Raw genomic sequence first — 26,348 nt, forward strand, 5'->3', positions numbered from 1 at the left:
AACTCTTCCCTTGAACAACTCAAAAGGAGATCTTCCAGTAGTGGAATGGGGAGCCATACGATAACTAATAATCCTATCCTTAAGAGACACCTTCCAGTCCAAACCAGATGACCTTGCCAACTGAATAGCTGCTTTAAGAGTCTTGTTAATTCTCTCGACAGCACCATTCGACTCAGGATGATACAAAGAACATCTCTTATGAGTGACACCACACCTCTTTAAATAATCCTCAAACAACTTCGAGCAAAACTGAGGTCCATTATCTGAAAGTAAACTATTGGGAAAACTCTCTTAAGAAAATACCATCCAAAAATTTGATGACCGCATCTGAAGTTATGTCTCTTACAGCAGAAACCTCAATCCATCTTGAATACAGGTCTATCAAAACAATTAAATATGGAGTATCAGAAACTCCCTATGTAGGGTATGTTGTAGTTTTAGTTCCAGGTTGTGAACTTGTGTGTTTTGGGTGTCATTGTGGAAAGCGTAAGAAGAGCTGTTGTGGCTGTACTTTCCTAGGGCGGTGTCTTTTACCCAATGGTGTACCCTTCTTTGGGTATGGTGTGTTTCTCCCAAGGGTTTATGTCTACACCTACCTGTGTGTTTTGGGTGTCATTGTGGAAAGTGTAAAAAGAGCATATTGGGGCAAAGAGTGTAAAAGTGAAGTGTGAGGTGAGACACAACACTTAAAACAACTAATAGGCATCACCACTAAAATGTTGTAAGTATGATAGTAAGTGATGACAGGATACTTCTAGTTAAACACATGTAGATTTATTGTAAGACACAGTTGAGTACACAACCTCGCCAGCTGACCAGACCATCAACTGACACTGGTAGAACACTGTACAAGTTAGAACACTCACAGGTATACAGGAAGGCTGAGAAGGTGAAAACACTAAGGAGGACTAAAGACTACAGTCAGCCATATTACAAGAAGAATCAATGTACAACACATCTCCCTCCTTACAGAAAAGAAAAGAAACAAACATAAAAATAAAGCTTGATGCATGGGAGACAACAACAATAATAATAACAGAAAGGAGGTCTAAGACGACATGAACCGACATCCACAGGAGAATATTTTCAGAGACCACAAGTAACATGTCAGATGTGGCTATACAGGTAGATGAAGTACAATGATACAAATATAAGCATAGCTATGGCTAAACGTACACCTGCTCCTTTTTCTTGATTCTGGAGAATAGGGCATTCATTCTCAGTGCAAAAACGCAAATTAATAAAGTGCTGTTGTCCCCATCTTGTGCATACTTAATCGTATTACATGTATAAAAAAATACAGCAATCTTTCCACGTGCACACATGCATATAAATTGACTGCAATAGCGAATGTCTTGTGCTTATATCAATCCCTGCTCAACAACAACCTCCCATAGTATAATTCAACAGGAAAAATGGAACCATAGCTGGTCAGATCTCCTCAATTGATTATTCCTTTTAGCATATGCATGTTCACGTTGTCTTACCCGAGCCATTTTAGCTTGTCATTGAGTGACCAGAGGGCAGCTTGCATATTTCAACAATTGTAAAGTCAGTGATCAAACAATTGAAACTGATATAAATATCACCTTTTGTTCACTCTTCAAAAATGCCTATTTATTTCCAGATGGAGTGAAAAGAAATGAAATGGCAGAGGATCTAGTGTCAACTTTTTCTCAAACTTTTGGTTCATAAAACTAAATATTAAAGTCCAAAGGGTTATCGGAGCTGGGCTAGAAAAGAAATTATGGAACCATTCTCCTTGCACAGGTGTACTATATCTAAAACATTTATGTGGGTCAATAGGAAAACAAATAGAAATTGGGGTGTATAAAAAAAATAATAATCCATTACACAAAATCTCCATTCTTTAAAAAAATTAGTTGCTCTAAAACTTTGTGACTGAAAGAGGAAATGTTTGCCCATTGATTAGGGGGAATAATGCACCCCATTGAAGAAGATACTTTACAAAGAAAGTTTGAAGTTATTTTCTCCGACATACTTTGATGTAACATACTATAGCAATTACCCAGCCTGGACAGATTATTTTTGAAAAGTAGTTTCAACAATTTGAGAGTGGAATCCCCTACATTTGGAGTGTAATCCCTCATATATCTTGAAATGTGCTAAAAACTAAGCCACAGCACAGGCGTTCTCTCTTTCCCTTGCAGCGCTAACTGGTCCCAAGTCTTCCATGTATTGTGTATTCTAAACTCCTCTTATATACTAAAATCTTGCCTTTTCCATAGCTTAATTTGGTATTCAGATACATGCCTCACCAAAAAGTTATAGTCCTGCAATGAAAAGAATGGGTGACAATCTAAGATATCATTCTTTACACCACTTGAATTTTTTAATTAAAACATTTGTTTTAATATTTTATGTCAAGTTCTCTTGAGACATTTCCAAGTTTTGAAGAAAAATGAGAGCCACAACTCTAACTCTTTTACCATTGTTCTTAGAAAATAATTGTCAAAGGACAGTTGGTCAGTACATTAGAGAAAGAGAATCAGTACACAAGAGAGAGAGAATCTTTAAGGACAGCTTGATAATATAGATAAATGGCTGGCATGGCCTGATCTTTACTTAATTGGATCTAGACCAGTTGAATAGGAGTGCTTTTGTTTCCATGAATACCTTCCTGATTAAGATATCAGTCTCATTAAAATAACTCTTATTTACCTTAATCAGCACATTGGTATATAGAAATAAAAAGAGGGGTTGAATCGACATTTTAATTAATTCAACTTCGCTTATATTGGATAGAGGTAGAAGATGCCAATTCTCTAATTAAACTGCCAATTCTTTAAATAAACTTATCAGCTTAGCCCTATATTTTAATTAGTAGATGTCTAATGTATTAGAATTTACATGGACGCCTAGACATCTAATGGGACAAGTTTGTGAAAACTGATCCCTCTTTCCTTTGTTGCATTAAAATAGAAGGATCTTGGATGAATTGTGGTTACTTTTATAGCCCCCAATGTAAGTAAACTCATTAAACCTAGCAAGCTCTCTTTGAATATTTGCTTGCAGTACTGCCAAATATAAAATATTATCTTCAAAATGTGTCGACTTGGACGCGTCGAGAACAGGAGGTAAAATTGACCATTCATTTTGCAAAAGAATGGCCAATGGAGCCATCAAATTATTTAATAGTTTTGGTGAGAGAGGTTGACCTTGGCCCATCTCCCATGTAATGTATATTTGAACTGCATCACATGCATTGATGCTAATTCTAGCTAACACCCTGAAATGTAAGTTCCTTAAAACTTTTATAAATTGTTCATGGTAACAGTATCGGAAAAAAGCTACCCAGCTTACTTAATCGAATTCTTTTTTTTCATTGACCATTGTAATAGCAACTTTGATTTTATTCACTGCAAAGTAGTCTATTGTCTGAATCCAATATTTTGTGTTAATTGCCATTGAAGAGTGGAGAAGCAAACACTTTTAATCTCGGATTCAAATTCTGGGTCACAGTTGCAATATGATTAGTTGAGATTTTCATGAATAATATATAATGTGCTGAACAACCTCTAATGGGTCTATATGAATTTGGACTAATAGATGGTTTATCTTTTCAAAGAAAACTTAAAACAATATATTCTGTGAAGGAAGCCGGAATCGGTACACTGAAAAGCTTAATCATGAAATCTTGGAGTTCTGGGGCGAACTTCTTCTAGGTTAGAAAAATGAACATAAGCAAACATACAATATACTACTTAAATCAAAGGGTGCAGCCAAAATGAGTCCACAATTAAGTATTTTTGTTGAAAAGTGTATCTTTATTCTATTCTTTTGATAATTTTTGGATTTATTATTATTATTTTTTTTTAAATAGTTAAATAAATATAGAAAGGATTTTTACATTCTTCAAAATGTCAAATGCATTAGATGCATATGATGATGGCTAGCTACAGAATATGAACTACGAGAGAACGTCTTCTAGGTCCATTGTTCCCCGGTTGCCTTAGTATTGCTTATGGAGGTCAAGGCTTGTTAGAATTCTGTAGAAGGAATTGGTTTTACAATATTCGCCCTTTGTTGCCTCGATAAATTACAAAAAGTATTGAGGCAAGAAACCTTCATATGGCATCCTCGGAAGCCACACTTGGGTCCTAATAAAGTGCAGAATAGTGATTTAAAAAAGTTCTTCTGAATCGCATCATTATTGGAGGTAGTGAAAATTGTAGATGGATTCATCACCTTGAGCATTGAATTTGCATTTTATATCGCTTTTATGGAAAATGCTAAAACTTGGCCCACATGTTCACTCTCTACGTAAACTCTCCAGATGAAGGTGTTTTCATTTACCAATTCTTCTAAAAAGAATTCACAAAACTCCTGTCTGGCTTGAATGAATGCCTTAATAGGAAAAGGAGACTGGGACTGTAAATTGGGTCTAGTTTCCTTATCCATCTTCTCTCTTAACCTCTAAATTACGTTTGGCTTTCCTTGCCTTAAATGAAATAACCTGATCCCTAAAACAAACCTTAAAAACCTCTGAAATAGTTACAAATAGGGGTGGAGTTAGTGTTGAGACTTAAAAAAAAACTCCTACATAAATGAGTTTCATTTTTCCATCTCATCAGATAAAAGGCATCTAGCAACGTTCCACCTTTTGGTTCTTGCCCTATCCAAATGAACCCCAAACTAGATAGTGACCCATGTTTGGTCTGAAAACCGTTTTCTGAGGATTTCAGTGCTTAATGTCGCTAGAGAATGATAAAGTAAAAAATCAGTCCTCAATACTGACTTAAATTGCTTTGAAGAATAGTCTACATTTGGGATTCTCAATGAGTCATGGATCTAACAGATCTTAGTTTAACTTGAGACTCAATATTTCGTTTTCGATTCCGTTTTTTAACTGCCTTTTGTCTTTGAGATGCATTCAACCCCGGGTTCTGGAGAACATTAAAATCAGAGCCCATAATAAAGTCCCTTGAGATATATATTTATTTATATATACATTTATTTACATATATTTATATATATTTATTTATTTATATATATATTTATACATTATGGTTGGGACCTGGTTTCCATAGGAAGCATTTTGTGTTTTGCTAAGAACTTTGGTACCTACCCCTTGATGAATCTTCACGAATTTTAGTCCGTTTAGCTGCCGTGTTGAAAGTTTCGGGGTGATCCTTCAAGCACAGGCCGAGAAATAAAGGGCGGTTTGGGGGTCCTAAAATGTGTTTTCCCCATGCTTTTCCCATGGGGATTTTGAACACGGCTACAGCCCAAACTGCTGAACGGAATTACACCAAGTTTGCCAGAATACTAGATGTTGGTCCAGAGAGCGTGCTTTCTGTGATTTCATGTAAATCCGTTTAATAGTTTGAGATATTCAAGGTTAAATAAATGTAGATATCTAGGGACACAGATCCTTGCAGTGGACTCGCGGATCCACAGTACCTGTTCTGAGTATGATTGGCTGCCAACACTTCACCCAGGAAGTGTTGGCAGCTATTTTGAGACTCGGCTTGAAGCTGAGTCCCACAAAAATGTAAGAAATGAAAAAAAAATGGGGGGGGGGGGGCTGGGGGGAGAGGTGGGTTCCACAGTGAACCCTCCAGGAGTTACATTTTTATTTTTTTTTTAAATTCAGTTTTGTCGCAAATTTGCGGCTGGGTCTACAGATCTTCAGAAAAAATTATTAGCCCGGGCTCTTGCGCTTCTTTTTAAGGAAGCCCCCTGGTGGGTCGTAAGTGCAAACATTTGTAAAATATTGCAGGGGGTTGCATGCCCCTCCCTCAGCTGCAGTGACAGCCACCTCCCTGGGGCTAAATAAACTAAATGAATGCAGGGTGCCCGCATGCCCCCACCCTCCGCCCCCCCTCTCAGGCAGCCCTGGGACCCGCCACCTCCCTGGGACACTGTTTAACTAAATGCATGGGGGTTGCTCCCCCCCCTCCTGGAACCGCCTCTTACCCAGGTGACCATTATATTGTAGAGGGAGTAATGCAACCCCCATCTTGCCCTGGTGACTGCCCCTTCCCCGAGGCAATGAATGTAATGCAATGCAGGGGCCCCTAGTCCCCCTCCCCCCCCTCCCCCACCCTCACGCAGTCCCGGGGACTGCCACCTCCACAGGTCACTGATTAAATAAATGTTGGGCTACAATCAAATAAGGAAGGAAGTCCATCGCGGACCCCCAGCACCGGGGTACACTAATTCCCAAGGGCTAAAACAAACGCTGCAGGGGGCCGAACTGCACCCATTGGAGGAGCCATAGATGGCCCTGTGGACTGCCACCCCAGAGAGCTGGCTCTTTCTACCTACTGAGGTGCCCAACCTCGGGAGATAGCCATTTGCCTTTGCTTGGTGGGAGCTAATAGCTCATCATTGATGTAATTTGAGATGTCATCAGTGTTGTCACTGACCATGTCAAGAGTGATGTAATATGTGACGTCATAAGCAGTGTATTACCGATGCTTAAGTTATAGTTAGCTCAGGTAACTAGAACTGCTGAATTTGTAGGGTTTTGTACAAGTGAAATCTGAGCCTAACTATAATGTCCCTGGCTTTTATTTGTGTGTGTGTGTAAATATATATATATATATATATATATATTCCCTTTAACACCCTCCTTTAGAATGCTAGCGCTGCTAGTGTGGTAGGACAAAAGGGTTCAAATATTCACCAGGTATCGCTGCAGGAAGCAGAGATTGTTGAAAAACGCACTCACTCTGGATCGGCGGTTAAATAATTTATTTAATGCAAAATGTCTTTTTATTTAACCGCCGATCCCGAGTGAGCATGTTTTTCAAAAATATCTGCTTCCTTGCGCGATACCTCGTAAATATGTATGTGTATATATATATATATATATATATATATATATATATATATATATATATATATATATATATATATATATTCCAACCACTCCCGACTCTTTTTCCAGAAATCGGACTCCGACACACAGGTAAGCTTCACAATTGAGCTCTTGTTTTATTTATCTGCTTGCCTTTCTCAAAATGGGAAATCACATAAAATGAAACATTTTTAAACAGAGGAATGAAGGTCACGTGATAATGGTCTAATAGATATGGTAGATAGACTATACATTTATATGCAGCATTAGTGTGACTAAATCAATAATCCAGTAGTTAAAACATCACTACTAAATTGTCATGCATAATATATATGAATATGTGAATGTGCGCAAATTCATTAATTACAGAAACCATGCTAAAATTACTCAAGAAAAACTTTCACTATTTAGAGCATAGATAAAAGTTCATTTCCACATCTCTGATTCTTTTCTTTGATGGCATCTCAATGTAGCACACAGAATTCTAGTGTCTTTCATGGTCTGTTACACGTTGGCACATCCAGTCCACTTTTTGTTAGTCACAATGTCCATTTGTAATAAGATATCGGGCAAGTGCCCCCAATCTAAGTCAAATTCCTTCTTTGACACTGTGCCAATAGACCAGAAATGATTTCATTTTAGTACTTTATAAAAACATTGACATAATATCTTAACATCTGATAAAGTGTATGTGCATTACAATACCTAAGATATCATGTGCAAATTTACAAAAGTTTTACAGTACATAGTCACATGTGCAAAATAGCAAAAAGTGCAAAATACTTTTCAATCAATAAATACAAGTATATTTCAATAAGTCAACAAGGTGCTTATGCTGATAAAATACTATTGTGCAAATATTGCTAATGAAATAAAGTGCTAGTGCATACATTATTATCTCAATGTTCTACAATTATTGATTCAGTACTTAATTCAAAGCACATCATTATAATTTTTACACTTTATCGTACTACTTGGCTTTAACTTAATTAACCATGCTGCATAATTGTCTATTGACCCTCTTGCTTCCTCTGAATTTAAAATCTATATTTTACTTAAAATCAGATGAAAATTGAATTTTAATTTTGGAATTTTAGTTGTAATTTAAACCAAATGTACATGCAAATCCTCTTCTACATTCAATCCATTTGGAGTTTTCGTGTTAAACAAAAGGATATACTTAGATTCCAATTTACGGAGTTTTCTTTCTCTGTCCCCACCTCTCAAACTTTTAGGGACCTGATCTATCGCAAAATATACAAGATCATTCATGGTGCCCTTGTGTGCCTCAATGTGGCGAGCTACCACATAATTCTTATAATTATTCTTGATTGCCCTTAGATGTTGTAATATGCAAATGTGAACCATGTGAATAGTACTTACAACATACATTTTTGGACACAAACATTTTAAAACGTAGACAGCATATTCACTTTTACAACTTAATGGAGTTCTTATCTTCCATGGGCTGTTTAGTAAGGGTGATATGACCTGTTGTTCGTTTTTACCATGTCTACAGGCCTTGCATTTATGGCATTTATGAAACCCAGGGGTGACCTGTAGCCAACTCCCTCCCCCTTTCTTCACTTCAGGATTGATCTCAAATAGATCCTCTCTCATTGATTTGGCCTTATCAAATGTTATCATTGGTCTTCTTGACACATTGCCCTGTAACACAGGATCCTGTTTCACTAGGTACCAATGTCTACTTAAGCTATCCCTCACTTTCGCCTTGTAGACATTCTACCCTGTGATCATTCTAATCTGATCCTGTGTATGTTTTTTTTTTTCCATGGCTTTTACTTTGTCATGTTTCAATAATGTTTCTCTTTGTATGTTGGCTACTTTATCTTTTGCCTGATTCAGTATTTTTGGTGCATATCCTCTTTGTAGGAATCTCTCATTCAGATATTATATAATATCTCTCTCGGTCCATAGTAATTTAGAAAACTTTAAATCTGAGAGCACAAACATGCTTTTTCCCACATCAATCACCCCATATTGTCTCTTTTGACCTAATTTTCCAATTCAGAGTTTTTTTTAATTTTTTTGTAAGTACAGTGACTCCCTGGCATGCCAACGAGCTGACCAAAAATTGCATAAGTAAAGAAAGGAGGAATAGTCTGTCTAGGGGTGTTTGACTTCAAATGAGTTTCTTGCCAAAAACCACACTTGACTTCTCAACCGGCTGGCAGTTGCCAGATACTTCTGTAAATAAACTAAATCATTTATATTGCATAAAAGACCTTAACTGACCCCAACCTACCTCGTTATAAGCGCAGCTTTCTGTTGCCATACCCAGAATTTGCATTGTACTTTCATATAAAAACAGCACAGCAGATCTGTGGTACCGTCACTTTGCCAGTCATCTCACCTCTTGCACACTGACCACCCCAACCCTCTCGCTATTTTGCTTGTATCCCCCAGTGCCCTCCCCCACCCATGGAAGAGAATCTCCTGTCCAATCCATTCTCCCTCCTTTACCTCCCACATGTTGGATATCATGGAACAACACCTTGGTCTCCGCTAGGAAAGGACGCACACCCCACTCCCACAAAATCAGAAAAACAATCTTAAAACCTCAGAATATCAGCAAATGCATCAAACTAGACAAAAAATAGCAAACAGTAGGCCTGTTAATCATTAAACTGTGTTCGTCTGAACTTGTTTTAGCAAGTTGTGAGCTTCTGGAAGTGAAGAAAGGGACCAAAAACAACCTTTATAAAGTTCTTCCAGCTTGGATTTTTGATAAATGGTAGCTTGAACTCCGGCTACTTTAAACAAACCAATGATGTCCTTGAATTCTCTCCTATGACGAGTTACTGTGATGAACATGTCTGAGTAAATCTGAAGCTTCTTACCATCCTCTAAAATAAACACTTTTTGCTGAATAGCCTTTGAGAGAATCTGTTCCTTTACCTTAAAGTCAGAAAAGTGTACCAAAATAGTTTGTGGCTGGTTTGCATTCAAGGTTGGATGAAAAGAAGACCTATAAGCTCGCTTTATCAATAAATCGGTTGGGGAGGTCGGCAAGCATGTACTGTTTGAATCAAGTTCTCAATCAGATGGCTTGGCCCCCTCTTCCTGAGATTCCTGGACTTCAGGGATGGCAACTAATCTTAAATTTGAACACTGCAAATGATTTCCCAATTCTTCCAGTTTTGATTTTAATAAGCAGAGTCCCTCAACAGAATCTTCAGCAATCTTTTAATGCCTTCCTATATTGTCTTCTAAATCAGAAACCTGCTGCTCAAACAGATTACCTTTGTCAGAGAAGGGTGAGTACTTTTATTAGATCCTGAGACTTTTTGATATCCCTTATTTCAGATAGAAGACTCCCAAACCATTGATTAACAGCTGACAAATTAAGAAGAGGGGTTTTAGACTGGCTATCCAGCAAAGATGCTGCCATGTGCAGGAGGGAGAACAGTGATGGGTCAAGTGCTGTATTCAAATTATTGATGTGTGACTCAATCCAGCTTTTCTGTTCAGAAAACTACTGAAGCATTCTCTTCGCCCCTTTACTTCAACACAATACTTGGATATATCCCCTTTCTCAGTTTTTTTTTTTTTTAGGGTGCTCACTCTCTTTAGGCTTAGGAACCGAAGACCAGTTTAGTCAAAGAGGGCTTTTAAATAGTAGTTTAGTATTGCCATTGCTTTGGCCCCTATTATTAATGGCTGTGTCTGGTGTGCTCCATTACCGGCACCTGGAAAGTCACCCAAATTAGATTCCAAGTCCATCTTTGCTGGGAGTGCTGTTCCCTCCTCATAATTTTTGAAGTGCTATGGGGTGCAAGGAATGCCTCAAAACTTGTAAAACTGAAAACGATATTAATACAAGTGCCATCTAATGAAACATTTTCTACTAAATCCTAATCTGTAGGAAACCATAGTTGGTTCAAGGAAAGAATAGTATTTTAGCCCAGCCTGTTTCCTGAGTTACTCGCCCAGGTAAACCGGAGCGCTCCTTATTTTGATTTTCAGAAAAGCCTTTAGCTTTCTGGGGAGAATATCTAAGAACATGAGATTTCATGAGTCCACAGGGGAGCAACAGGGTTAGCCAACTGAACTCCTATAGATATCTGCACCAAGCAAGCTGCACCCGGGTTATGCAGGATACCAATAGAAGGCCAGAAAGAGCTACCACCTTAATCTCAATTCCTTGCGACACAGAGGGCACTCACCACCTGGTGCTCCTACAAGTCTGCTTCTGCCAGGCAGAATCCACTTGAATCCACTTCCTGCAAAATGATAGAAGAAAAATGCTGCTTCCAGTTCAGGGTGAAGTCCACCTGAGGGGCCCCTGGGCAATCTTGCAAACCAATCCTTGAAGCCAAGCGCCATGGTTCCCAGCAAAAGGGCGGTCAGGTCCCAGCTGCCTACAAGAGCTCTCATATCTGCCACTGCTTTCCCGAACAACCGTGGTGAAAACAGCAAGGTATGGAAGTGACACAGGAGCCAGAACGCTGAGGGAACAATTGGAGCCAATATTTAATATGACACCTCATATCCCTAATTGTGCCTCTACAAGTTGCCTCTGCATTACGCCACTGACACTTTACTGCCTAGCTAGGGCCTAGCTGGAGGTGCGGTGACTGCAGGCTGTACTACATTCCCTTATGTAGAGGCTTGGTCTGCTGTGAAGCAAGGGTGAAAAAGGTGCTCATCCAGCGCAGGGCCTCAAGAGTGTATTACAAGAGTGCACCCATGGTTTAGAAAAATTGCCCTTAGTTCCAGTACATTATTTGGCATTATCCTCTTATCCAAGCTCTGAGCGTTTGCTCATAACCCCAAGTTGTGGGCAGAAGCTGTTGCATAGTAGAGGTTTTGGAGCATGAGCCATGATTTCAAGCTTAATTGTAATAAGACTGGATTGAACTGACTGTATAGCAACTGGTTGCAATACTCTTTCAAATGAAGTTGCACAGATTGCATCTGGAGGCTGGTATATTGAACCAGGTGGATGCAGGGCTTTTAGTTTCCCAACTTTTGGAACCCCCAAGCCAAGCTTGACTTGTTTTCTAGGAAGCTGTCCTCTGGTCAATACTATGTGAAATACTGTCTGCTGGTGTCACTGCAGATTTGCTATGGTATTTAAAGGAAACAGCAAGATAGAACAGAACATTGTGGATCAGGCTCTGTCACTCCTAAATAATGGACACCAACAGCCTCTTGTTGATGTTCTCATAGTCCATCTGAGGCTGACGTGTTCAAGTAGAAGTTGCCCTGAGGCAGACATGGCTAAGCCTGCTTACTTCGTTCATGGAGATGCTGTCTTAAAGATTTACTTTTTACGCTTTTCTTGGCCCCTTTTTTGGGGACTTAGCATTTACGATGAATGCTTCTCTACTTTCTTCTCATGCAGCTACCACCCCAAATATCTCTTGCCCCTTGACAGAGGTTGGGGATGACTTGTAGCATTTAAGGTAGCTGTGCTGGACAGTTCTTGGATAGGTGTCTGCTTACCTTCTGGCCTTTACTTTTTTGTAAATTACACAAATTGCTACCTACTGAGGACTATAAGTATCTACAACCTGGTACATTTGAAAGATCTTGATCTCCCAAAGTGCTGAATGACATGTTGGTTTGTAGATTCCTAGAGTCACAAGTTGAAACTTTCTGTCTCCTGTTTTTCCTATTCTCCATACTTGAAATGCTTCATCTGTACCACTTATCTAGTTGAATTAACCCCTCAGAATACCAATTTCATTGAGTCTGCTTTCTGACCTGGGCCAGAGCAGCAAGAGAACTGAGTGTGATAACTGCCTACAGGCTACATGAGTTGCTTCAGGTGCCTCCTAATGTAGAGAAGTTTGGCTATGTTGCTGAGAGTGTCTTATAGACAGATTTTACTTTTCAAGAAAGGTATTCATGTGTCATAATTAACATTTTCATTTATATAATTGCTACAGAATCCTAGAGTATTTGAACACTTTAACTATCATTTAGATATTACTGTGTAACAAAAAGGCTCATAAATAAGCTCTTGCTAAACAGACCAGAATTAGTGCGAAGTTAACACTCTAACCATTTAGAGGAACATGTGTTTGGCACTGCTCCTGCACTCATATAATATATTTTTATATTTCTTTCAATATTCATTGTTTTTTTTTTGTCTGTTTAGCTCTATGAGAATGCCTTGTCAGAGAATGAAAACCTCAAGTCAAAGCTGCGAGAAGCCCAGCTGGACTTGGTGGACATTAAAACAAAGCTGGAGAAGGTAGCTCAGGTTAGTATAGTGTATCTGGCTCAAATATCAGACTTTTTCTTCTGCCAAGTAAGACGTGGCATGTTAGGTGGAAGATTTGATATTTTATTACATTAAGTTGTTCTTTCTTTGCAGAAGCAGGAGCGCTCTTCGGACAGATCATCAATGCTGGAGATGGAGAAAAGGGTGAGTCTCTTATTCTTTTTTTTTTTTTGGTTTATTTAATGTCATTTTTATTATTTTAAATTTCAGAAAATAAAACATTGACACCAGTTAAGTATACCGCCATACAAATAATTCTCACCTTGGTTCGTTGTGTCATGCAAATATCATTGCTTCCAAGTGAATGTTTGCTGTTTGTTCCACCGTATGTGCTCTTTCTGGTAGATTCCTCTCCCTGTAAATTTCCCCAGGTGGCAGGCTGGATCTGGAAATGCTTTGCAGTAGCTTTTGTGTAGTGGAAGGTGGGGCCATCGGTGTATATCCCACTTCAACCCTACAAGCTGACGCCGGTTGCTCGTGTTCCGCACTCTCACTGTGGATCCAGAGCTCAGGTCCTACCCTTTGTATGTCCCTTTACAGAGTTATTTTTCCCAATACCTTTTTCATTGTGATGTAATGTCTCCCCCCAAAAATATCAAGCTGTAAACCGTGCTTGCTTAGTGCACGCAAATTTCAGTCATTGACCTGCACAACATTGGTGTCTCGTGCCTCAGCACCAAACCCAATTTCAAGTTTTGCAATAAGTGCTGCCTAATGCATCTAAAGGCCATGAGCGACATAGCCAAGCACACAAAGCCTGTTCAGTTCCAATCCATGTTGCCAGGTCGTTACTGTAACCCATCCCTTGGTAAGTCCAAGACTAAGTTTAAAGACAAGTCTACAAGACACAAAAGAAGTTCAAGCAAGGTTTTTTCCGTCCCCAACATTCTTGCTCCAGAGAGAGGTCTCAGGAAGCATTAAAAAAAGCTGACTCCTGCTTAGACACTAGACTGATTTGGTTCTCGAATCGATGCGATCTGACTTTCTCAGGTCATTGTCAACTCTATTACAGATTGCAACTATCAAAAGGGCCATGCTGCAACTCTTTAAAATCGCATCGGGTCCTTCTGGTATGACTACGGGCCCACAGATCTTTTGGGACCTTCCTTTGGACTTTCACTGGTTGGCCATTCCCTGAAGTTGACAGGCCCTGCTAGTCCACAGATCGTCCCAACTCCGTCACGGGGAAATATGTCAACTCCCTTGCCATTAACTCCACTTTTGTTTTCCTGACCTGGTGCTTAAATTGCCTTGATTGCAGATTCTGAACCAGTTTTGGCAGGCCTGTGATGCACTATACCATCAGAGGTTGAAACTACAGATTGAGAATGCCTCTTCTCCTCCTGTTCCTCTGCCACCGAGGCAGGACTTATGGATAATGTAGACTTTTTCACTCTGATTCTGATGCTCTTCAAGGCCTCAAGCATATTCCCCTCAATGAAGATGATGCCTCTGGTCTCCACTTTCCCTAGATCAGCTTCCAAGCTCAGAGATGACAAAACCGTCTTAACTAGAAGCGTTGTATAGGGCAAGAAAAACTGTCTCATGTCAGGTTATTTATTAAGGTGGGCCTGCTCTTCTGAATATTTCAATGCTACTCAAATCTTAAGACACAAAGTGTTCAATTCTCAACACTGTTTAGCATGCTATTCACGCTGTGGGATTAGCCCCAAATCCCTCTTAGGTAAAATTGCATGCGAACAAGGCCAAGGGTAACACAAGGCCTCCGTGAAGCACAGCTAAGGACTGGAAAGTCTCTCCTGATTATCAATACTTTCAATACAAGCTTAAATCAAAACAGTTCAGAATTATTTAAAGAAAAAAAGTCAGACATTTGATTTGGGGTTATTACCATTTCATTGTGAATATTTATCATCATATACACAAAATGAAATAAAAAGTCATGTTGTGAATCTTAACAAACAATATTACAATTGAACCTAGTGCATTTCGGGTTTTCAAGAAAACCTTCCTCAGGAGTAATCTGATCAAAGAATGCACAATTTAATTGACATGTGTTCTCCGTTCAGAGCTACAACAGAAATAGAATGAATATACAATGAGCCACTGTTTTTTCACAATGTGAACAAATAACTAAAACTAGGATTTGCACTCAAGAGAGATAAGGAGTAAGAGCAGGGGTGTAACGTGACTGAATCGTGAAGTGCTGGAAAACGATGTGAAAATTTCATTAAATAAGTGTGAAACTTTTAATGGCTCGTGAATAAGGGAAGTAGACTACTCTCCATCATCACTGCCCCGTGCGAACTAATAGATGAGAATATGAAGTGGCTATGCCGCTTACCCGTCAATTGAACTTGGTACTCTGAGGAATGAGGATCCAAACAAAGCAGTAATCTGAAAACACAGCACCGCCAAAAAATGTCAGACGTTTGCACAATAAACAATGAAGTTACGATGTGGCAGCTGCCGCCACCTGAATGTAAGAGCTTACCGATGTGACTGCGAGTTTTGCTCCGTTAACTTGAGTCAACGGGATTTATGGTCTAAAACAAACTAACGGAAAATATGTCGTCAGGCTTCGCTACAACCCCCAATACTCGTTTTTAATCTTTGCATGTTAAACAACTCAACTAAGGAAACGCCGAGACCCAGACCTCAGTGCTGGATTGCCAATGTCTGCAGCATAAGCAATGACTTGTATGACGTGACGACCATAAAGGGGCCAAACCGGAAAAGGCCACCCTGTTGAAAATCTTTATTCTACCACGTTTTCACAGACAGAAATCAAAAAAAAAATAATAATAATAATAATAATCTAATTCATTCCAACACATGTGTCTAGCAGTCTGGAGACTGAAATATCCTTTTTTAGGTTCATGCTAAAGTTGAGACTCAAATAGTTCTTTGCCACCAACACTGTCCATAATGGGCAAGTTCAAACTCCACCTCCATTTCTTCCAAAGAGCAAATTTATGTCTCCCCTCTTCCACAAAACTTTGGACAGCTTTGAGATTCTGGTGAAGAAAGACCTGGAAAAGAATCCATATACGCGACCCAAACACACCGATTTATCCCGAAAGGAATCGCGCATCCTGAATGCATTAAGACAGGACAAGGAAATAATATTCCAACCAGCTGACAAAGGGGGAGCACTGGTGGTTCTCAATACAGAGTATTACATACGAAATGTTAATGATCATGTGAATAATGTGGATACTTACATTCAATTGGACCATGATCCAACGAGAGCATTCATGGACCTCCTGCATAAGATTTTACAAGAAGGATTAGAGGATGGTCAAATTGTTGACAACACCAAGAGGTTTTTGCAAAACTTGACACCTAAGACACCACATATCTACATGCTCCCTAAGATGTATAAGGACAGAATACATCCCCCTTCAGACCTATAGTAGCAGGATGTGGGTCCATCCACGAACCGATTGGACACTATTTAGATCACCATTTGCAACCGCTTGTTCAATCATGGGAGACGTATATTAAGGATACAACGGATTGTTAGTTGAAACTGGAAGCTGTCAGACATCACTTCGACAAGGCAATTTTACTATTTACCATTGACGTGGTTGCATTATATATGTCTATTGCACACAATGAGGGGATTGAGGTGTTTGAATTGAGACTGTTACAATCTTCACCAACACACGAGAAGGGCATTTTTCTTTTGGAACTATTGCATTTTTCTTTGTACCACAGTTACTTTATTTGGCAGGACAACTATTATTTACAGCGAACGGGTACATCAATGGGTTTTCCCGGAGCTCATCCTACGCCAATACATTTATGGCTTATTTTGAATACCAACACATTCTAACTAACCAGATATGGCGTGACAATGCAGTTACCTTCTTGAGATATATTGACGACATACTGGTACTTTGGAGAGGATCTAAGACACTTTTGGAAGAAAGCATTGAGGAGTTGAACAGTTGCAACCCGAGAATACAATTAATCTATGATATTCAATCAGAACGCATTCATTTTTTGGATATTGAAATTTGTAAATAAGCTGGAGGATTGGCAACGGCAGTTTACAGGAAACCAACTGATGTAAATAATGCACTATACTATACAAGTGCTCACCCCCATTCCTTGAAAAAACACTTACCAGTATCGCAGTTGACAAGGATCAAAAGAATAACATCAGATGACGCTACTTGTGAGATTACCATCAAAGCACAGTTGGATAAATACAGAGAAAGAGGGTACCCAGAAGACGAGCTTGAGGCAGCAGCAGACACCGTAGCTCACAAAAAACATGAAGATTTGCTAAAGAAGTAGATGAAACCTCTGAACACACGTAAAGTGTTGGTCTTAAAACACTCTGTTCAAGCCCCCCAAATTAAGGCAATATCATTGATGGGATATCATTGAACAAGAGGTTGACTTTGTAGGACTATTTCGGGATTAACCGCTATTCGTACACAACAGGTCGAAGAATCTGAGGGAACTTTTGAAACATCGTCAACTCGAAGAAAAAACTATCTACAAAGGAATGAGAAAGTGTCACAATTGTGGGCAATGTGGCAAGTAATTTTAGGTGACAAGTTTGACCACCCAAGCACATGCCAAAAACTGAAACTGCATCACACTGCTGATTGCAATACAGAGGGGGTAATTTATGCCATCAAATGCACATGTGGGCTGGTTTATGTAGGGAGAACCAGCCGTAAGGTCAAAACACGAATAGTAGAACATAAAAGTAGAATTTGGAATAAAAACTTAAATTAATCTTTGGCAGCACATTGGGTCATCACTCCACATACAATTCCGCAGTTGAGGTATGCTATTCTAGAAAAAATTCATACCACTCCTGGAATTGAGACAAATACAGTTTTAGCATGTAGGGAGACCTACTGGATTAAATATTTAGGTACGATCATCCCCCGGGGTCTTAATGATCACTATGAATTATTATGTTTTCTTTGAAAAAGTTGTCTAACCGAATATTTGCATGACAATGTGTCAGACACCCCTACTGTACAGGATTTGCACTTCCTCTGGTTTCTATATTTTCTGACATACTCTTCAGACTGCTTAGTGTTATATAGCAGTTATGGATTTCATAATGCTAATCTGTTAAAGCATGAGCTTTTGCAGTGTTTATAAAACATGTGACTTACACTAAACCTTGCGGAGATCGCCATTGTATTTCTGACAATGGTAACTAGATATGGGAGTCACATGAGGTCCTGTGGAAATCGCGTCTGTGAAACTGCCTTTGTTTAGTTAGTAGTAATCACTTACGTTTCTTTCCTTCTTTTACACACTATTCAGATTTTTTAACATCATACACAGTAGTTGGGGATTACAAAAAGCCTATGAGTTAAAACTTGAGTTTCAGTGGTATCTCTAGGGCATGGGACTCACTGTGATAATGCTATCGCATCAGTGGTAGTGCTGAATTAGGATAGGCTCCACATGAGGTTATGTGGAGACCATGTCCGTGAAATCATTATGTTGAGTAATTTCACAGAAGAGTTGTAATATCCCGGGAGACTTATGATATGATATGATAATGGGAATTTTTAGAGCGCTCGTCCACCAGCGGTTTCTTGGCGCTAAGATGGAAGGTGCGTGGACATGTGCAGTGGGTAAGTTATTGATCGTAGGCCTGGGAGAATAGCCACGTTTTGAGAGATTTCCTGAACATGGAACAGGAATCGATTTGATGTAGTTTGGAAGGTAGTGTGTTCCAGAACTGAGGTGCCAGAAACGTAAATCAAAGTCCACCAAGTTTCTTCGTTTAAAGGAGTGAGGAGTCAGGAGATTGGAGCTGGCAGAGCGAAGGGCACGGCGGGGGACATAGCCCTGAATTCTGTTGGCTATGAAGACTGGCCCGTGGGATGACAGAGCTCTGTGGATCAGACAGCCCAGTTTGAAAAGACAGCGTTGGGTAACTGGGAGCCAATGAAGGCTTTTAAGCAGGGGTTTTACGTGATGCGATCTAGGGTGCCCGTATACAAGTCTGGCCGCTTGGTTCTGCACAAGTTGAAGCCGCTGTAGCTGATAGGCGGGGATTCCGGCGTATAGTGAGTTAGAATAATCGATTCGTGACATGACTAAGGTCAAAGTGACCTGAACAAGGGCCTCAAAGGAAAGAAATCTACGGATTTTCCGAATTCTGCGTAAATGGAAGAAGCAAGAAGAGACTACTGAGTTGACCTGAGTCTTTAGAGTGAGATCACTGCTAATTGCAACACTGAGAGTTTTGACCGCACTGACTAGGGAGGGTGGAGGGCCCAAAGTGGGTGGCCAGAAGTTGAGGTTCCAAGGGTTGACTGAGGGCCTAGTGAGGACCAGCTCTGTCTTATCTAGGTTTAATTTTAGTTGGCTTAGGTTCATCCAGTTTCTGATGAACGTCATGGTGTACCGAAAGGTGTCCATTGCGTGTGGGGATGAGTCGATGGTAAAAACGAGCTGGATGTCGTCTGCGTAGTTAAAGATGCCTACGTCTCTCCTCCGTAGATCTGAGATCAGCGGCAGGATGTACAGATTGAATAGGAGCGGGGAGAGAGAAGAACCCTGGGGAACCCCACAAGTGAGTCTCTTTTTCTCCGAGGAGAAGTCAGAGGCGGACAGCTTGATGGCGGTTCCTGAGGTAAGAGGAAATCCATTTTAGAGGGATGCCCTGGATGCCGGCGCCCTCGACCCGCTCAACCAGTAGGTTGCGGTCAACAGTGTCGAAGGCCGCCGACAAATCCAGGAGCACTAGGGCCTGCGAGATGTTTTGGTCCGCCCCCTTTGTTAGTTCATCCTGAACTGCCAACATGATGGATTCGGTGGAGTGTTCAGGTCTAAAACCCGCTTGGTGTGGATCTAGGTAATGTGACTGTTCCACGAATGCACTTAGGCAACTTGCAACATGAGCCCGAATTTTACCTAGAAAGGGTAAAAGCGAGATAGGTCGGAAGATGCTGGGTACAAGAGGGTCAGCCCCTACTTTTTCAGGATAGGTCTGACTTCTGCAGTTTTAAAACAGTTGGGGACAATGCCTGTGGCCAGGGAATTGTTAAGGAGGGATAATGGGTGTTCGGAGAGCTGGAGAAAGATCTCCCGGGCAATGTGGGGGGGGACAGCTATCTGTGGGGGAGCCAGAACGGACTCTTTTGAGGAGGGAAAAAAATGTCTCCTGAGTGATAGGTGGAAAAAGATCAAAAGAAAGCGGGTTTCGATGTGTCAGGGCAGGCTCCGGTGGCGAGAGCCTCCTCGGGATGCTGGCTTTGATTTTGGAGATCTTGTCGATAAAATAGGTGTTGAGGGAGTCACAGAGCTGTTGTGAGGGGACTATTTTGGTGGTAATACGGTCGTGTTTGACGAGTTCGTCCACGATGGAGAAGATGGTCAGTAACTCCGTAAAAGCCACTGAAGAGGGGCTTTCACGTGCATCATGTGGCCAGTAGTTGAAGTCGCCAATAATCAATAACCTAGCATAATTTATGACAAGTTCTGCGATAGTGTTTCCAAATGCTTGCGGGAAGTGGGCATGTGGCTAGGAGGTCTGTAGACAAACGCACAAACAAAGGAGGAAGAGATTGAGTCAAGTTTTATGATTCCGATTAATTAGGTACACATTTACTAGATGGGGCATTTTTGTTTGTGAAAACGTGGTAGAATAAAGTTTTTCAACAGTGTGGCATTTTCCGGTTTGGCCCCTTTAAATATATAGTTGTCACGTCATACACGTCATCGTGTATGCTGCGGACGTTGGCAATCCAACACTGAGGTCTGGGTCTCGGCGTTTGCTTTGGTGAGTTGTTTAACATGCGGAGATTAAAAACGAGTATTGGGGGTTGTAGCGAAGCCTGAGGACATATTTTCCATTAGTTTGTTTTAGACCATAAATCCCATTGCTTCAAGTTAACAACGGAGCAAAACTCCGGTCATATCGGTAAGCTCTTACATTCAGGTGGCGGCAGCTGCCACATTGTAACTTCATTGTTTATTTTGCACACGTCTGACATATATTTTGGCGGTGCTGTGTTTTCAATGTTCTGCTTTGTTTGGATCCTCATTCATCAGAGTACCAAGTTCAATCGACGGGTAAGCAGCATTGGCCACTTCATATTCTCATCTAATAGTCCGCATGGGGCAGTGGTGTTGGAGAGTAGTCTACTTCCCTTATTCACGAGCAATTAAAAGTTACACACTTCTTATTTATTGAAATGTTCACATCGTTCTCCAGCACTTCACGATTCAGTCACGTTACACCCCTACTCTTACTACTTATCTCTCTTGAGTGCAAATCCTAGTTTTAGTTATTTGTTCACATTGTAAAAAAACAGTGGCTCATTGTATATTTATTCTATTTCTGTTGTATCTCTGAACGGAGGACACACGTCAATTAAATTGTGAATTCTTTGATCAGATTACCCCTGAGGAAGGGTTTCTTGAAAACCCAAAATGCATTGGGTGCAATTGTAATATTGTTTGTTAAGATTGACAACATGACTTTTTATTTCATTTTGTGTATAAGATGATAAATATTCACAATGTAATGAGAACATTTTAGGAATGTTGACATGTTGAATACAAGTGAATGGTAATAACCCCAATTCAAATGTCTTTAACTTTTTTTCCTTAAATAATTCAGAACTGTTTTGATTTAAGCTTGTATTGAAAATATTGATAATCAGGAGAGACTTTCCAGTCCTTAGCTGTGCTTCACGCAGGCCTTGGGTTACCCTTGGCCTTGTTCGCATCTCTTGTCAGGTTGGCATCCACCATCAAGACCATGAGCCACTTTACACCATAAGCAGATGTTGTCCAAAAGGCACCCCATTGCTGGCCCATTCAATGCAAAGTTTCCATTGATGGCCAACCTATACCAACAGGTGCATGAACCCAGGATCCCAAACCGCATCAGAACCTCCCATAGTTGATCAAGCTTTCTTGTCTGAAACATTGGAATCACAGCTAGGATGTCTCAAAATCGTTGCAGTGATGTAAAGGACATCAAAGTCACTGTGTACAAATGTCTTCATAATGAGAAACCTCTGCACTGGCCAAAGATGTGTTTTGTTGATAGAGAACCCCCAGAGTGGACAACGCCACCACCGCCACCTGTAGGTGGTTTGAGAATAGCTGAATCAAACCTGCCTTCATTATACAGTTGAGGAACGGAATACCTGTATCCCTGACCTACTTTTTGTAAACACGGAAGGGCTGAAAGGAAGGTAAGTAAACGAAAACCCTCATCATATAGTGGCAATATTTCCTGGGGGACTGTAGGATCGGCACATGGCAATATATGTCTTAAAGGAAACCAATCATTTCTCTGAGTCAAAGGTAAAGAATTACCTTGGCCACTGCGTTATTATAATGAACATTTTTCTTGAAGAAGACTGAGGTCTAAATTGGTCTCAGTCCCTTGCCCTGCTTGGGAACCAGAAACTAACAGAAATAGCAGTCCAGTCCCCTTCCCCACCAACATTGCTCCCTTTGCTAGCCTCATCAGTTTATCCCAAGAGAGGATATTTATCTGCTGATATTTGGGCTTGAACTAGAGGAACATGGGAGTAGTAACCAAGAAGCATAACTATCCGAAAGGCCATTTGGTCCTAAGAAACTGAATACACCGGGAAGGCAGTGTCCTGTCTTACCTCTTGTTCGCCTGAACTGGTACTTAAAGGAGAAACCAAATGCCTTTGTTGGTGGTGATGCCACTTGAAGTGGAGTATTACTGCTGCATCAGCCGATGGCTTGTCCCAAACCAGTGCCCCTGAAGCCATGAAAGGGCTGGACTGGCTGCTGGAAAAGCTGTGAGGTCTGTTTCCTGCAATAGGCAATCACTCTTGAGTATTCCAATACTGCTGGGGGGTTTGATGAGCAGAGGAAAGTAACCCAATCGAACAAGCCATATCTCGGTTGTTGTAAAAGCATCCTTTCTTTCAAAGCAATGCCTTTCTTGCTAAACAGCCTGGACTCACCGAGAGGCATGTCTATTAGTGATGCTTAAGCGTCCCTGGAAAACCCAGGGTCACATATCCAAACATTGTTTTCTTACACCACTTGCACCCATAGCCCAGGCCACGCAAGCTGTAGTGTCTAGGCCAGTGGCATGTCCTAACCATCCTCTACTGTCTGGGCAAATGAATTCCAGAAATCTTAAGCCAGAGTCTGCAAATGCTACTTACCAGTATGCATCTGTTCTTGGCATGTAGGGCTGCTGACATTCATATCTGTGCATAGTCCGCCACCTAGTGTTGGGTCCGGATGATTGCACCTTGTTGTCCTGGAAGAGTCTTCGAAGTATCACGAGATAGGTGGCTCCTCCCCTGGACTACAGTGCGCATGGGCATCGCCTCCATCCCCAGATTGTTTTTAGCCATTGGCAGAGATGGAGTGAAGAAAGTGAGTGATGACCATGCTATGAGCATATGTGTAAATGAATAAATACTGCAGCTGCTACAGGCGCCGGGGAGGAGGGTGGGCGATATGAATGTCAGCAGCCCTACATGCCAAGAACAGATGCATACTGGTAAGTAGCATTTGCAGTTCGAGGCATGTGGGCTGCTGAATTCATATCTGTGCATAGAATACATAGCAGTCCCTCCATTAGCGGCGGCCGCCTGTGCCAGCTGCAGCAGTTTGAAAAAGCGTTTTTAGAACAGCCTGACCAACAGCTGCCTGCTGTTTGGAATGCACGTCTACACAGTAGTGCTTAGTGAAAGTATGTGTGGTAGACCATGTGGCTGCTCTACAGATGTCTTCTAAGGGAATGTTACCTAGGAAGGCCATAGAGGCCCCCAACTTCCTAGTGGAGTGGGCCCTTGGTGGGATAGTGAGAGTGCGCTTAGCTTTAGCATAACAGATCTGAATGCACTTTACTATCCATCTAGCAATCCCCGCTTTGGAGATTGCATTTCCCTTGTGTTGTGTGGCAAAAGCAACAAAGAGTTGTTTGGTTTTGCGGAAATCTTTTGTTCTGTCCACATAGTACATCAAGGCCCTTTTCACATCAAGAGTGTGGAGCATACGCTCCGCCAGCGTCTCTGGGTTTTGGAAAAACACCGGCAATTCAATTGTTTGGTTCATGTGGAACTGTGAGACCACTTTGGGTAAGAATTTAGGGTTAGTGCGGAGCACCACCCTGTTAGCATGTACTTGGAAGAAAGGTTCTTGGATGGTGAGCGCCTGCAGCTCGCTTACCCTCCGTAGCGATGTAATTGCTACTAAGAACGCAACCTTCCAAGTCAAAAACTGGAGTTCACAAGAGTGCAGTGGCTCAAAGGGAGGACCCTTCAGCCTTGTAAGAACCACATTGAGGTTCCATTCTGGAGCTGGTGGAGTCCTTGGTGGAATGACCCTTTTGAGTCCTTCCAGAAAAGCCTTGATAGCAGGGACCTTAAAGAGAGACAGGTGCTGCCTATTCTGGAGGTATGCTGCCATAGCAGACAGGTGAATGCGGATGGAAGAGTACGCTAGATTACATCGATACAGGTGAAAGAGGTAACATATGATGTTCTGAATGGAAGCATCTAGCGGGTCAATGCTGTGGTCCACACAGTAGATGACAAACCTCTTCCATTTAGCCGCATAACAAGCTCTAGTAGTGGGCTTCCTTGCCTCCCGAATGATGTCCATGCAATCGGGAGGAAGATTGAGGTAGCCAAACTCTAGGACTTCAGGAGCCAGATCGCCAGGTTGAGCTGTTGCGGATCTGGGTGCTGAATGTCGCCATGGCTCTGCGTCAGAAGGCTGGGAGTGAGATGAAGCCTTTGATGCGGTACCACGGAGAGTTCCAGAAACGTGGTGTACCATGGTTGGCGAGCCCACGTTGGAGCAACCAGGATGAGAGTCATCGAGTGCTGCCTGAGCTTGCGTGCCACCAGCGGTATCAGAGGTGCTGGGGGAAAAGCGTACGCAAATCTGCCTGACCAGTTCATCCACATCGCATTGCCCTGTGATTGGGGGTGTGGGAACCTGGCGGCGAAGCTTCGGCATTTTGCGTTCTCCTTTGTGGCGAACAGGTCTATCTCTGGATGACCCCACTTTTGGAAGTACGGTTGGAGTACTGATGGATGTATCTCCCACTCGTGCATCTGATGGCTGTGTCTGCTGAGCAGATCCGCCATTTGATTGTCCTTGCCCGGGAGATGCTCTGCCATGAGGAAGATGTTCCTCTGAATGGCCCACTTCCACATGCTCTGAGCCAGATGAGACAGCTGTGGAGAGTGTGTACCTCCCTGCTTCTGGATGTAGTACATTGCCGTCATGTTGTCCGTCCGGATCAACACGACCTTGTTGCACAGATGTACTTTGAACGCCTTTAAGGCCATGAAGATTGCCATCAGTTCCAACACATTGATGTGCATCTTCCTTTGCTGAAGTGTCCATAGTCCCTGCACAGTGTAGTGAAGTACATGCGCTCCCCATCCCTGGAGAGAGGCGTCCGTCGTCAGGATGATCTGTGGGACAGGCTCTTGGAATGGTCGGCCCTTGCAAAGGTTTTGTGGATTCCACCAATGCAGAGAGTTGTACGCCCGACCGCTCACCAACACTAGGTCTGTCAGTTGCCCATGAGCCTGAGTCCACTGACGTGCAAGGCACTCCTGAAGCGGACGCATATGCAGTCTCGCGTGCGGGACAATGGAGATGCAGGAGGCCATCATGCCTATCAACTGCATGAACACCCTCGCTGGAAGCGAGTGTTGGGGTCTGAATCGTAGGATCAGCGCCTGGATACTGGCGATTCTCACTGAATTCGGCTGCGCAGTGGCTGCCAGAGTGTCGATTGTTGCGCCCAGATACTGTCGCACGTGGGCGGGCTGGAGATGGGACTTTGGGTAGTTCAGAGAGAATCCCAGATCGTGCGGGAGGTGAATGGTGCGTGACACGTGGTCTACGCACTGCTGTTCCGTCTTTGCCTGAATAAGCCAGTCGTCTAGGTATGGAAAGACATGGACGTGCTGGCGACGGAGATGCGCCGCCACAGTCGCTAGGCACTTTGTAAATACTCTCGGTGCCGTGGTGACCCCGAACGGCAGGACTCTGAACTGGTAATGCTGGTCTAAGATCTTGAATCTGAGATACTTTCTGTGGGAAGGATGCAGGGGAATATGAAAATAGGCATCCTTCAGATCCAGCGTTGCTAGGAAGTCCCCCTGTTGAAGCAGGGGAAGCACCTGCTGCAATGTGAGCATATGGAAGTGCTCCGAGTTGATGTACCAGTTCAGGGGCCTGAGGTCCAGGATCGGTCTGAGTGATCCGTCCTTTTTGGGGATCAGAAAATACAGGGAGTAAACCCCGGTTCCCCGTTCTTGCAATGGAACGAGCTCTATT

At 41.8% G+C, this 26,348-nt stretch overlaps 1 protein-coding gene across 8 annotated transcripts in view; it reads left to right on the top strand.

Moving 5' to 3' along the window:
- PPP1R12B (protein phosphatase 1 regulatory subunit 12B) overlaps positions 1-26,348 on the top strand; it is an 880,212-nt gene that overhangs the window by 746,249 nt on the left and 107,615 nt on the right. For all 8 annotated transcript variants that reach the window (XM_086923137.1, XM_086923132.1, XM_086923136.1 and 5 more), the window contains 2 exons: positions 12,954-13,058; positions 13,173-13,223. In XM_086923137.1, coding sequence (XP_086779263.1) covers positions 12,954-13,058; positions 13,173-13,223 — 156 coding nt within the window. The remainder of the gene's footprint in view (positions 1-12,953; positions 13,059-13,172; positions 13,224-26,348) is intronic.

The sequence above is a fragment of the Lissotriton vulgaris genome, chromosome 5 (assembly GCF_964263255.1).
Source record: "Lissotriton vulgaris chromosome 5, aLisVul1.2, whole genome shotgun sequence".
Classification (NCBI taxonomy): Eukaryota; Metazoa; Chordata; class Amphibia; order Caudata; family Salamandridae; genus Lissotriton; species Lissotriton vulgaris.